General features: G+C 44.5%; 1 protein-coding gene across 2 annotated transcripts in view; it reads right to left on the bottom strand.

Moving 5' to 3' along the window:
- Positions 1 to 13747, bottom strand: part of LOC109997906 (neurocan core protein) — a 109929-nt gene that overhangs the window by 78017 nt on the left and 18165 nt on the right. For both annotated transcript variants that reach the window (XM_020652567.2, XM_065956208.1), the window contains exons 2-4: positions 7948 to 8031; positions 1633 to 1862; positions 1374 to 1542 (exon numbers count right to left, since the gene is read on the bottom strand). In XM_020652567.2, coding sequence (XP_020508223.2) covers positions 1374 to 1542; positions 1633 to 1862; positions 7948 to 8014 — 466 coding nt within the window. In that variant the 5' untranslated portion in view covers positions 8015 to 8031. The remainder of the gene's footprint in view (positions 1 to 1373; positions 1543 to 1632; positions 1863 to 7947; positions 8032 to 13747) is intronic.

Here is a 13747-nt window from a genome sequence, read left to right as displayed (position 1 = left end):
AGCCTCGCCTCGGAATCAAAAGCATTTTAACTTGGTCCTGTCTCGGATTGGACGGACCAGATTTCAAAATCAAGCGATTAGTAGCAGAGAGAACTCCCATGATTCCCCGCCAGCCTCGACGTCATCTTGTGTTATTGTTTTGATCGAGAGCCCCCTGGTGGTGGAAAAGACATTCTTTTTATTAATATTATCATTTACTTTTTAGATTCTTACCTCTTGAGATATGAATGTCTCTGACTGACACTGTGTGATCTATTTTGATTGGTCGATAGCCTCATGACTGCGTCTTCATCATTTGGGTTAAGTTACGTCACCCATGTGTTTGATTTTTCTTAAAGTCTTCAACAAAAAGGAGACGATACAGAGTAGCGCTGCCCTGCACGCGACCCAGCGGCAGCACTTAAACCGCTAGAACAGGTTTACCTCTTCAAAGGATGCAAAGGTAGAGAGGTCATTTCTTAAGACAAAACTTTATATCAAAACGGACAGCGTCATGGTGGCTGGACTTTTAGAAAACCAGAGTGAAGCAGGTGGAGAGGAACAGATGGAACCTGCAGTCGGTCGAGGGCTCTTTGTTTCGCACGATGGGGTCTGGCTTTTCATGGTCACAGGGAACACGCTGGACTCGGAGCCCCTGACTCAACAGAGACCAAGCCGTGATTGTTTTTCTCACCTTTGAAACACAACTACACTAAACTACAGCTGACTGAGCAGGCACACTTGGTGAGTTAAAATCCATTCATCGCCATGATTATTTTAAGTTTTATCTAAAGATTAAATCAGTCAAATTATCCATTGTGTAGACCCGTGTTTCCCAACCTTTTCTCCTTGGAGTCCCCCCCCCACCCCTACCTGTATCTAAGAAACACTGGGACCCCCAAGGACCCTGTCAGGAAGGAATGTTGTTAGAGGTCAAACGGGGACGTAAGGTCACCCTGTGTTAGCAGAACCAGAGAGGACTTGTGATAATAAAAGACTTGTGTGTGATTCCCTGTGCTCGTTAAAATACTAGGTCATAATTTAAATTAAGGAGCGACCTGGAAAAGAATCTGATGAGAGCCTCTCAGCATCCTGCAGGTAGTCTTCTACCTTCACACAATTGTCCTGGATACTGCATGTCATGGTTTGCAGCACTCTCTACTGGGGTCCCATGTGTCAGCTTCATTAAGGGTCCAGGACCTGAGCTGCACCTGAGTGACCCCGCCCCTTTTATTGCATTATGTGGTTTTTACTTCCCTCACTATTCTGCACAGCATTATGGGGTAAGAAAACAAACCAGGTGTAATGGAGGTATTAACCTCTCATGGAACCACAAGCAAAGGTCACAAAGATGAAAGCTTCTTTATGCAGAACAAACTCTACGCTTCATTTACCTGTGACCTCCAGGGGAACCGTGTCCTGCTCATCGTTCATGCCCACCACGACCTCACAGCGGTACAGACCAGAGTCGCTGGAGCGAAGCCCTGACAGAGCTAGACTGGCGTTGTAGCGGTTGGCGTTGTAACCAGGCAGAGTCACTCGACCCTGGAAGGCCTTCTTCACCTACGGGAGGAAACGAGGAGGGATAAAAAGTCAGAGAGGGAAACAAGCTTTAACACCAATGAACCAATCACATGTCAGACTATATCATACCTTGACCACGTTGTCTTTGGCCACCAGGACCGACTGCTCCTTCTGCAGACCGTCAGAGCCCCTCTGACCCCAGACCTTGGTCCACTTGACCCTGGGAGGCTCGTGGGATGAACTGGCGCTGGGGCGGAGGGTGAAGAGGCAGGGGAGGAGAACAGTTCTGGAGAGCTCCTCACTGATGGTCTGATGGGTCACCTTCTGCATGTTCACCACCGAGTCTGCGTTGGTTACACCTGATGCGAGGAGAGAGAGAGGGGCGATCAAATGAATGCCACAGGACTTTATTTTCTCTCCACGTATCAAAGACATGAGATGAAGAAAAGCTGCTATCCCTCCAGGATTGGATCCTCCTGGTCGAGAAGTCATTGTGTCTCTGTGGTTATTGATCCAACAAACCATTACTCTGCTCACTGAACTAAAGGAGGCAGGGCCAGACTGTGGAGGGAAGACATCAAGAGTCCTTTAATAATCCATACATCAAAGCTGGAAATGCTTTATGGGATCGATATCAAGCACCTCTTAGCAGCTATAAGATATAAATATGACTTTGATCAGGAACAGCTGATGACGGAGAGAAAGGGGACATTTAGAGCGTGATGCATTCAAGGGCACTCAGGTATCTTTGGAATCATATGATCATGAGTCACCGTGCTGAGCTCTGTATGTTTCTGTTAATCCAGTGAGCACAGTGTGTGAATGATGTTTATCTGTTAATACTCATACTTCACTTTACTCTTTACCATCCTGCTCAGTAGTCAACATCACAGACTGTAAATATGACTGGACGAAGCCTGAGTGACGGCTGTCCCTGCAGGGGGCGCTGGAGTCCCATCGATGGCGGTCTCCATGCTGGAAATGCTGTCTCAGTAACTTTCAGTCAACCTAACGACAGGCTGAGAGCTGGAGTTGAGGCGGGTTTTAAACCTCCTGACAAACCGTTACACCGCGCCCACCTGTCAATCAGGTCAGCTACACGCCTTATTGTGAATAACTCTTATCCTTCATCAAATCAAAACTGATGAGTCATCAAAACATTCACCCCCTGTACAGTGTGTCCATCCAGACATGAGCTAATCAGACATATTTGGGTTTTTTTAACCAGGCTGTAAATATGTTAATCTCTGCTGTAAAAACAAGCTTTTTAGAATGGGTGTGTATGTGACTTCCTGTGCTTCTGCAGCCAGCCTCTAGTGGACACTCCAGGAACTGCAGGATTTTAAAACTTCAGTGCATCACTTTTCAACAGTAGAGGTTGCTGCTTGTGCCTCCTTCTTCTCTCATGTGTGGTTTGATGAATGTTAAAAGTTCTTCATATTCCAGATGTGGACCCTCACATCTGGATTCAAACAGCAGAAATGTGGAACAATGTTTTCCCAGAGGTCACAGACACACCGCTGAGCGAGCTGCTCAACCAACCTAACGGTTATTTTCTCACCATCTTATGTCAAACTCTTTCCGTCCTCTTCCTCCCCTGCAGAACAACCAGCTGCCATCCTTCAGAAAATGCCCAAAATGTAGATAGTAGCCGAGTCTACAGATGGCCAATCCAGTTCAGCTGTCGGCTGTTTTTTTGTCGCTGCACTCTCAGTTGAGAACACTTCAATTTTTAGAACAGTGCCGGGTACGTTGATGTCACTTCTCCCTCACTAATGAATAAAAATCAAGAAGGGGCGAGGCTTGTAAAATCAGCTTTGTTAACAACAATGGTGGGGGAGACGCTCGTCTGTGTTGTCTTTTTGAGTTTCCAGGAGACGAGCTGCTGATGTCAGGACATGACTCCATTACATCACCTTCATGTTTTCTTCTTCATATTTCTTTGTATTAAAGCAAATATTAAACACACAGAGCTAAAACACACCTAACGGACAGAGGGAAGCAGGAGGTAACTTTAGTAACTAAAGCTCCTTTCTGGATGGTAAATGTGCACTAGCGAGCACACACACACACACACACACACACACACACACACACACACACACACACACACACACACACACACTCTGAGTAGCTGTCATTGGTCAGTACTGAAGCTGATGTGATGTCAGCAGCTTAGACAAACACTACTTATCTAACTGCAGCACAAACTGAGTCTCTGCATGGCACCATCAAAAAGGATTGGTGCTCTGAAAGAGAGGAGAGGAGAGGAGAGGAGAGGAGAGGAGAGGAGAGGAGAGGAGAGGAGAGGAGGTGTGAAGTAAACAAGTGAAGCACAAGTGACAAAAACAGTGTTTCAGATCAGATTTTTTATTCATGAGGAAATTCATGTTTAATTAAATAAAATGTTCACCGTTAAGGAAATAAACGTGCTCCCCTTCTGGGAGGAGTCTTTAGATTTTTGCGGACTCTATTGTCTGTAATTACAAACAGAAAAATAAATCTCTGCACATCTGAATGTGTGAAAGTTAAAGACAGTGAGAAAGGCTCCCTCACACCGCCTCGCTTCAAGTTGACGTGGTTATTTGATCTCACATTTGGATCTAACCTTCATCAAGTATGATGGCAGAATTAAAACATTTAAGACACTATTCACTCACCCAATGGCTGCCCTCAGGTGTCACGGGCACTCGCTGCATGCTGCACGCTGCACGCTGCTGCCCTTGCTAACACTCGTTCAGCCACTTTTTACATGATTTCTTGTTTATCTTGCATGAAGGATGCTCAATCACAGTCATGGGTTCCCAACATAGACATTACAACCGCCTCCATTATCCAGAAACTCAGGAGTGTTTAATGAATGAATCTGAGAAAAGCCACTCAACAAGTTAACGTCATTTGATTCTCCACTGTTAAAGAGAATTCAGTCTGACGCCATCTTACAGCATTTGGCCGCTATTTGACAGCTACAAGAAATGTTGAGGTGGAGCGTTTTCTTTCAAAGTCTTCAGTTCATGAGTTGGTGTTATGAATCCATCAAGCCACCTTAAATGTTGAAACGATAACTGACCTGATGTTTGGTATCGTCTCTTTTGAACGCCATACGCTTTAGGGATGGTCAAATCTGAAAGTGCTTAAAAAAGTGAAAAAGAATGCAAATATTTGATTTCCTTGAGAAAAAAAGCCTTGGAGCGCTCTGGCAGCACTGCACGTATGATGAAGATGTATGTGCAGGAGGTAACAGTTCTCAGGCTGGAGAAGATGTGAGTGCATGTCAGCGGGGGATGGGTAGGGGGTAAATCATCAACCCGACACAGTGTGAGTGCACTCTTAGTTCCTCCTCCAGTGTACTCCTCTACCTTCCACTTCCTTTCACAACGCTGAAAAAAACAACAGAAAAAAACTAGAACAAAAAAAATAACAGAGGGGGCGCTGGTGGTGCAGTGGTGCAGTGGTTAGTGCGCGCGCCCCATGTATGGAGGCTGTAGTCCTCCAAGTGGGCGGCCCGGGTTGGGGCCACTCTCTCTCTCTCTCTCTCTGATTTCCGACTCTATCCACTGTCCTATCTCTACACTAAAGGCACAAAAAGCCCAAATATAAATCTCTGAAAAAAAAAAAAAGAGTGTGGAAACAATTCAGACTTTTCTGTCCTCCAAAAGAAACCTCTACACTCTCTTTTCCAGCGTTGTGTCTCTTGACTTGCTGTCACTCTGAGATGCTCTCCACAGTTCAAACCTAGCGGCTACGTAAACAAACATTCACACACACGTAGAGAAGGGATGAGGAGCTGTCTTCATCTTTCACCATTCCTCTGACGGAGAATTTGAGCCCTGAGTCACCACACGGCCAAAGTGCCTGGGTTGTTCATTTTTAATTCGACTTTCACAGAAGGCAGCGACAATATAATACAGAGAGGAGCAGACGGTCGGGGAGAGCGCTGAGGAGGCGTGCAGTCTGTCCTGCATACGCACAAACAGATGCAGACACACAGCAAGGGAGTACAGGGGGCAGAGAGGGACTCAGCGAGGTGAATGTCTGTGTTACAAACTGTTTTCTGCAGAGTTCAGTGGAACAGAAGCTGTCGAGCAACTAGAGCAAGATACATACAGATACACAAATACTAAATGTGGAGGTGACTAAAAGACGTAAACACACTGAACTCATTCCTGCAAAACTGATCATAACAAACAGTCAGTAAAAATAAATGTGACAATGAATCCTCAAGTTTTCTGTGTGACTTCCAAGAGGATTAAGAACCAGATTTTCAAATTCACAGTGCATTTTAAACAGCTCTGCAAATATGAAAAAAATAAATCTTGTATTCCTCAAAATATCAAAATCTCTTCCACATCATATTCATCGTTGGGAGCTTTAGATATCACAGATTTCTTTTTCCTTCTTCAGCGTATATTTAGAGGTGATGTTTGGGGTACATATAAGCAGGTGAAAGGAGAGAGGAATAAAATATATATATATATATATATATATATACATTAAGCAGCGGGAGCCAGAGTCTGGCTGCAGAAGTACAGGAAGTCACATACACACCCATTCTAAAAAGTCTGTTTTTACAGCAGAGATTAACATGTTTACAGCCTGGTTCAAATAACCAAATAGGTGTGATTAGCTCATGTCTTGATGGACACACTGTATGGGGGGGGGGGGTGAATGTTTTGATGACCTCATCAGTTTTGATTTGATGAAGGATAAGAGTTATTCACAATAAGGCGTGTAGCTGACCTGATTGACAGGTGGGTGTGGTGTAACAGTTTGTCAGGAGGTTTAAAACCCGCCTCAGCTCCAGCTCTCAGCCTGTCATTAGGTTGACTGAAAGTTAGACTGAGACAGCATTTCCAGCATGGAGACCGCCATCGATGGGACTCCAGCGCCCCCTGAAGGAACAGATGGGTGACTCAGGCTTCAAACATTCATATTAACAGTCTGTGTTTTTTGCATGTCGTTCCCCACTCTCTCGCTCTCTGCAGCCATCCAGTGTGAATAAAGTGTGAGCAGAAACATATTTGTGCAGCTTACTTTTACATCATCACCTCTTTCAAACAGGCTTCAATAATCAAATTTCCAGATAAAGAATGTCATTAAAGCAGCAGCATGTTCTGGGCTGAGAGTCTCAAATCAATATGTCTGTCTTACAAAGATGTTCTTGATGCTACTGTGACCACTAAAGAGGAAACATACTTCATAAGAAGAATCCCAAGAACTGAGTTCATCATCAATGTTTCCTGACGTTTGTTTCTCGCTGGAGGACAGAAGGGGATGATTCATGCTTCAGCTCGTCTCTGAGCATGAAGGACATGCCTGATTACCTTCATCACACATCACTCCGCCTATCATTCAGCCCCTGTGCTCCCCTACAGGCTCTACCACCAGGCTGTCACATATATGACCTGTGGATTGAAGGTAGAAAACAGCTGGATCCAAACTCACAGTGTTGACCTAAAGAGGAGACCCAGAGTCTGAGGATCTCTGATACACCGTTCAGAAGCTCGACTTTGATTTTCACTGACAGTAAACTATTTACAAAAGAATGAATCATGTGGCAGATCTGCTGCACACAGGCATGAAGATATATTCACAGGCTTAGCTGCAGAGGCGGCTATGATTGGCTGCTTGCCTTGTCAGCTGCTGGTAGCTGCCTTTGCATTTCATGTGGTCAGCAGAGGCGCTGCTTGTCAACAGGCAAGACAGGCAACTGCTTGGGGCCCCAGACCATGTTCAAAGATTGCAATGACTGTAGGAAACCTCCCTAACGGGGGCCCCATCTGATAGCACTCACTCTCGTTGCCCTGCTAAGCATCGCAGCATTACTGCTGTGAAAACCAAAGTTTGTCAAAGAAAGTCAACAAAGAAGAATGAAGAGGAGTTATCCATCTTTAAGAGAGAGGGCCCCGCTGTACTCCAGAATCGCCACTGGTGGTAAGTATTGACTTTGGATGTAGGGAGACGTTTTCAGTGGGTTGTGCATGTTTGCCTGGGGAATAATAGTGTCAAAAGGTCTTTGCAGCTCCTGTTAGATGTGGGTTTTGTTCCATGTCTTTGTTCGGTCAGATGCTTTAAAGCCTCTGAGGTCCAAACTGAACAACTTAACGACTGATTTGTTGAAAAATATCAGAAGTTTTGGGGGAGATTTTTCATGAGGGGTTGGTGGGCGCTGAGGCTGGTTAAGAATCATTGATCTACATGTTGTCTCTTTGTTGTAGAGATAGAAAGGGTTACTAAGTGAGTTTAATAACACCTCTGGTGACCGCTGCAGGAAGTCAGTGACCCGGTTCTGACCCCCCAAACCCCCCCCCCCCCCCCCCCCCCCGGGTCCAAAAAAAGTCTGTCTCCGCCCCTGCTTAGATGTAACCTGTTTAAAGCATTAGATGGGTCAAAGTCTGGTCTGTGAACATACAGTTCTCCGTCTGCAATTTAACTAGGACTCACCACAGACCGCAGCTTGGAGCAGAAGGAGGGCCAGCAGGAGCTGCAGTCCACACAACGGGCAGAACATCCGTCATCCTGCTGCACCTACAGAGACACACATGAAGAGAGAGTGAGGGCGAGTGTGAGCACACAATGGAAGCTGAAATCAACACGTTAACCACGAGAGCCTCGTCTGATATATATCGCATGTTTTGCTGCACTCACTGAGTCGAGCTTTAACTATGATCAGTAAACACACACTGGTGTATTAGTTAGACGCCACAGAGATGTCCATATTGAAAGTACTCTGGGCTCTATCTGCTGGTTTCTGTCCAGGGTCACAGCATGGTTAAACCGACCTTAGCATGAGTGCCGACAAACAGCAGACAGCCTTCAGCAGACTGGCAGCTCGACACAGACGCTCAGCTTACACACACGCTGTCACAAACAGCTCGTGTCTTTGGACTGAAATCCACACTAACATGGAACAAACAGAACACAAGCTGAACACTGATCCACTGAGGTTGAAGTTACCCAGGTGAGAATAAGAATCTAATCTTTAGTAAAGTACTGTCGTCCTCATGTAATATAAAAAATATGTTCCTGTTCTAATCCAGCATTCCTGTTCAATTCTAATTCATCTGTCAGATATTTTACACTAAATCATCACCTGAGTAAAACTAGAATAACTACTTTCCTGTAAAACATTTAAAATGTCTGATGACTCATCGAGCACTCAGAGGCAGGTACTCATTTTTTGACCAATTAAAAAGCTTTGTGGACGCTAACGAGCCGATCAAATTCAACCTCACGTTATGTCCTGCCTTCTATCTTGTGATTGGTTTTATCCTGTTTTGGTTGGAAATACTTCAAGACAAGGCAGTTACTGCCAATTTAACATCGGGTGTGTGCGATGCGTTACGTCAGAGCCACTCCGTTGGACATCGCATGCCCTGCTCCACTGGGTCCTTTTCTAGAGAGTGAACGCAGCCAAGATCTGCTGTACACACATTGCAGCAAAACTACAAGATCACATGAGAACTACAAGATCACGGGAGAACTACAAGATCACATGAGAACTACAAGATCACATGAGAACTACAAGATCTCAGGAGAACTACAAGATCACGAGAACTACAAGATCACAGGAGAACTACAAGATCACGAGAACTACAAGATCACAGGAGAACTACAAGATCACATGAGAACTACAAGATCTCAGGAGAACTACAAGATCACGAGAACTACAAGATCACAGGAGAACTACAAGATCTCAGGAGAACTACAAGATCACAGGACAACTACAAGATCACGTGTAAATAAAGAGAACAACACTCAAACAACATGTGTCTTTGTCTCTCTGAGGATGATTTGTTGTTCATCCTGTTTTAACGTCATGTTGATAAAGAAAATACGATCAGGAGTCTGTATATTGTGTTTTATTTTGAAATTCACTGGACGCTCTGTGCATTTCCTTGGCTGACTTTCTGTCCAGATTGATCTATTCTGCTCAGCTTGACGCATGCTTGCGGCGTGCTCCATTGAAAATAGACTCGGATAGTATTTGAAATGGAGCAGAGTGTAGTGGTGCTGGTGGCGCTACTAACCGCGGTGCTCGTTGTGGGAACAGGAGCGTTGACCAGAGAATGGCGCCATAGCGCTTGATGCTGATGGACTGCAGCGCACACCTACTATGTAGAAATTGGGAGTATGTTACTGTTGGAGTTTTGTTTCGTGGGAACTTCAAGAGGAACTGTGTTTAATAAATGTCGACTGTGCACCTTTATCTTCATAAATTGAACAGTGTGTCGATGTGTGGCATCGGATTAACAGAAAAAACTACATTATGTTTATGTGAAGAAAAACAAGGAATTGTTTGGGCGAGAACACAAAAGGCAATGCAAAAACAGAAAGAGCCATACAAGGAACATCTATCTATTAGTTAATATGTGAGAGTCAGAAAAGCCAGGGGACAGAGAGCAAATGAGGCAGGTCTGCCCCTGCCGTGGGGCCACAGAAACCCTGAGTGTAAATAATGAATACGGTGTTTCTGGAGACGTGGAGGGCAGAGCAGGGCCTGAGGGCAGGAGAGGAGGAGAGGAGGAGGGGGTTTAGGCTGAGAGCCGATGCTGGGCACAGATAGCTGGTGTCAGTTACATCAGTGCCGGTCACTCTGTCTCCGTTTCAGAGGTGCAGCCAAGGACAGAAATATAAAATACCTCTTCTGGGCCGCAGCTGAATGGAAGCTGATCGTGATGAGTCGGAGTCTGGAGGAGCTCTGGAACAGACAGCAGACGGACTCATGTATGCTTGAATGAACAGGGGGAGGGAAGTGGTCAGAAAACTTCACTGCTAGATGCCACTACACTATTATGGGATGTGTTGTAGTTATTGTTTTTAGTAGATTTGTGGTCCGAGCAGTATTGACCAATCATGCGTCAGCAGGATTTAGTATGCAAAGTAGAACAGTTCACAGGGAGAGCAAGAGCAGCCACATCGCGGAGTGCTGTAATGACTTCACTGCTCGTATCGGGGGGAAACTGATAACAGTACATGTTTCATTATGAACACATATTTGCACGTACTGTAAGTGCAATCTGTTGTAGATCACAGAGTACAACTTGAGCAACAAATCTGCACAACGCTCTGTCCACAGCATTTGTTTTTCATGACTCGCTGGAACGTATCAGGATTAATTGATCTGACCTCCATGTAAGAAACACTTTATTTGGCAAACTTTAAAGGAAGAATGTGCGACATGTTCCACATCAATATATCATAAATCCAGTCTATCCTGTGTAAATGTGTCTGTGAGTCATGACTGTCTACAATAAGTGAGAAGCTTGAGTCCCGCTGGCTGTGTTGTTGTTAGAGCTGTGTTTACATGGACGGGACGGCCGGCTCCTCCCCTTGTGTATAAAAGCTGCGTTAGTCAAGAACTAGAGAGAAGAACATACTCACTGATTATTTAGATGTTAGTAAGAGTTTTTAGATCACGCTCATTCTGTGTCAGTTTACATGCAATTTGAAGCTACGAGCTAACTAAAGAGCGCTAACATTAGCATGCTAACACAACAATACAGACCACGGGTGACTGTAGCTCCATCAAAGGACAATTTTGTCCGCTGCTTGACTCCTACGTGTGAACTTTAGTGGAGGGGGGTTGGAGGTGTGTCTCTGGAGGAGAGAGGAGGCTCCAGTATGGAGGAGGCGTGGCCAAACAGCAGTTTGTTTTGGTTTCATGCTGGTGCTCAAGGGCGCCATCTACTGGATCAAAAAGTCACACATTCTTCCTTTAGGAGCTGTTAATTGTAGGCTGAGTAAATCACAATATTTTTTTGTGCTCACGCCGTTGAAAGAAGCCAAAGTGAAGATTCTGTGTAATTGACTTTTTAAAGGTACGGAATGTGATTTCCACCACCAGGGGGCTTGTTTATTTGACTGGCATGTCCTCCCCACTCACATAGTTTGGTAACTTCTTCACAGCCTCTCTCTCTTTCTCTCTCTGCATTTCATCAATAGCAGTCAGAGTGCTATTACACCTCTTTGTTTCTGCACTCATCATCTTGACGCCACTCTGTCTCTGTTTTTCACGTCGTTCCCGGCCTCCTGTAAAGTGACGATATGTTTACAGTAATAACTTCTTCTTCTTCTTAACGTATTTGCCCTTTGTCTCTTTAGCTTCTCTCAGGAACACTTGAGTGTCGTTTTTCTCATTTCGATTGCAAGCTTCACGCTCCACTGTGTTTGAAAAAGGCTTATGGAGGTTCAAGAGGCGGTAAATGGAGCTTGTTTATTTCTTTTCTCATCTTCTGACGACTCAAAGCTCTTTAACACCACAGGTCACACCTACACATTCACACACTGCTGGTAGAGGCTGCTGTGTAAAGAGTCCATCAGTATTAACTCATCCATTCATACACATTCACACACTGATGGTAGAGGCCGCTGTGTAAAGAGTCCATCAGTATTAACTCATCCATTCATACACATTCACACACTGATGGTAGAGGCTGCTGTGTAAAGAGTCCATCAGTATTAACTCATCCATTCATACACATTCACACACTGATGGTAGAGGCTGCTGTGTAAAGAGTCCATCAGTATTAACTAATCCATACATTCACACACTGATGGTAGAGGCTGCTGTGTAAAGAGTCCATCAGTATTAACTCATCCATTCATACACATTCACACACCGATGGTAGAGGCTGCTGTGTAAAGAGTCCATCAGTATTAACTCATCCATTCATACACATTCACACACCGATGGTAGAGGCTGCTGAGTAAAGAGTCCATCAGTATTAACTCATCCATTCATACACATTCACACTCTGATGGTAGAGGCTGCTGAGTAAAGAGTCCATCAGTATTAACTCATCCATTCATACACATTCACACACCGATGGTAGAGGCTGCTGTGTAAAGAGTCCATCAGTATTAACTCATCCATTCATACACATTCACACACCGATGGTAGAGGCTGCTGAGTAAAGAGTCCATCAGTATTAACTCATCCATTCACACACATTCACACTCTGATGGTAGAGGCTGCTGAGTAAAGAGTCCATCAGTATTAACTCATCCATTCATACACCGCCGACGAAGCAGCAGGAGCATTCAGGGTTGAGTTGGGTTCTTGCCCAAGCACCCAACTGACATGTGGCTGCAGGATCCAGCAGGGAGAACCCTCGTCCTTCTGGTTGAGAGACAATGACTCTAACAACTGAGCCACAGGCGCAACATGCTGCAAAAGTTCCCTTTGAAAACATCGGCTCTCTTGAGTGAGTTTTTCATTACCCTTCCACATGGTCTTATCTGCAGAATCATCTGTTTCATTTCAAAGTTACAGATTCAAAGATAAATATGACATCGTTCTTATTGTCTGTGCCATGTAGACAAACTTAGACGAGGTGCATAATGAAGAGTCGGTTTTTATTGTCCTTAAATCTAAACTGCTTTTTTATTTTCAACCACAGCTGTGTCATCTCGTACCGACAGTCAGGATGAGTGTTTTTGTTGCTCTGTGTAAAAGACCTGAGCGGTGTTCATTGTTCCCCATCCTGCTTGTCACAGATACTGTACATGTGATCACCAGACTGAGACACAGACAAGCTGACAGCAGACATATGGAGAAACTCTGGGAACAAAAACACAATGCCACAACTTGATCACAGAAACAGGCATTTTTTATGTTAAAATCAGGACTGCCAGCATTAACTAGTTAATCTTGAGTAATCTCCTGTTATTTTGTCCCTTCAGGCTCTCCGTAGATAAACTTCCTCAGTGTCTCCCTGTAGTCTCAGTGATGTAAAAGAAGGACACTGCTGCATCTTTGAATGTCTCCAAGACATTCAAAGATGCAGCAGTTATTCAAAGAATAAGCTCCACGAGCAGAAACATGCTCAAACTAGGATCAATATTGGAGATGCTTTTGAAAAATGGAGAGAGGTTAGAACACAGAAAGGTTTACAGACCCATGCAGAGCTGGATAAACACTGAAGCTTCAGTGTCCACCACATGGTGACCTGTGTGAGCATCCACTCTAGAGGGGGGGGGGGGGGGGGGGGAGACAGCTCTCTACAATGTTTAGAATTTAGACTGCAGTACCTATTTTAAACACTAGGTGTCAGAGTTACATGCTGCTCCTATAAGACAGTACAGAAATTCAAAATAAAAACCATTTTTATTTAGAAATGGGAATATTCAAGTTTTAACATGCGGTAAGTAATGCCATTAATCACCGTTAACTGTGGAAATGTGGTGATTGATCAGGATTTTAATGTATAATTGTTCAGCACTAGTCAAAACTATACAGACA

Source organism: Labrus bergylta, chromosome 6 (assembly GCF_963930695.1).
Source record: "Labrus bergylta chromosome 6, fLabBer1.1, whole genome shotgun sequence".
NCBI lineage: Eukaryota > Metazoa > Chordata > Actinopteri > Labriformes > Labridae > Labrus > Labrus bergylta.
The sequence above is the reverse complement of the archived record's forward strand: the minus strand, read 5'-3'. Positions and strand labels throughout refer to the sequence as shown.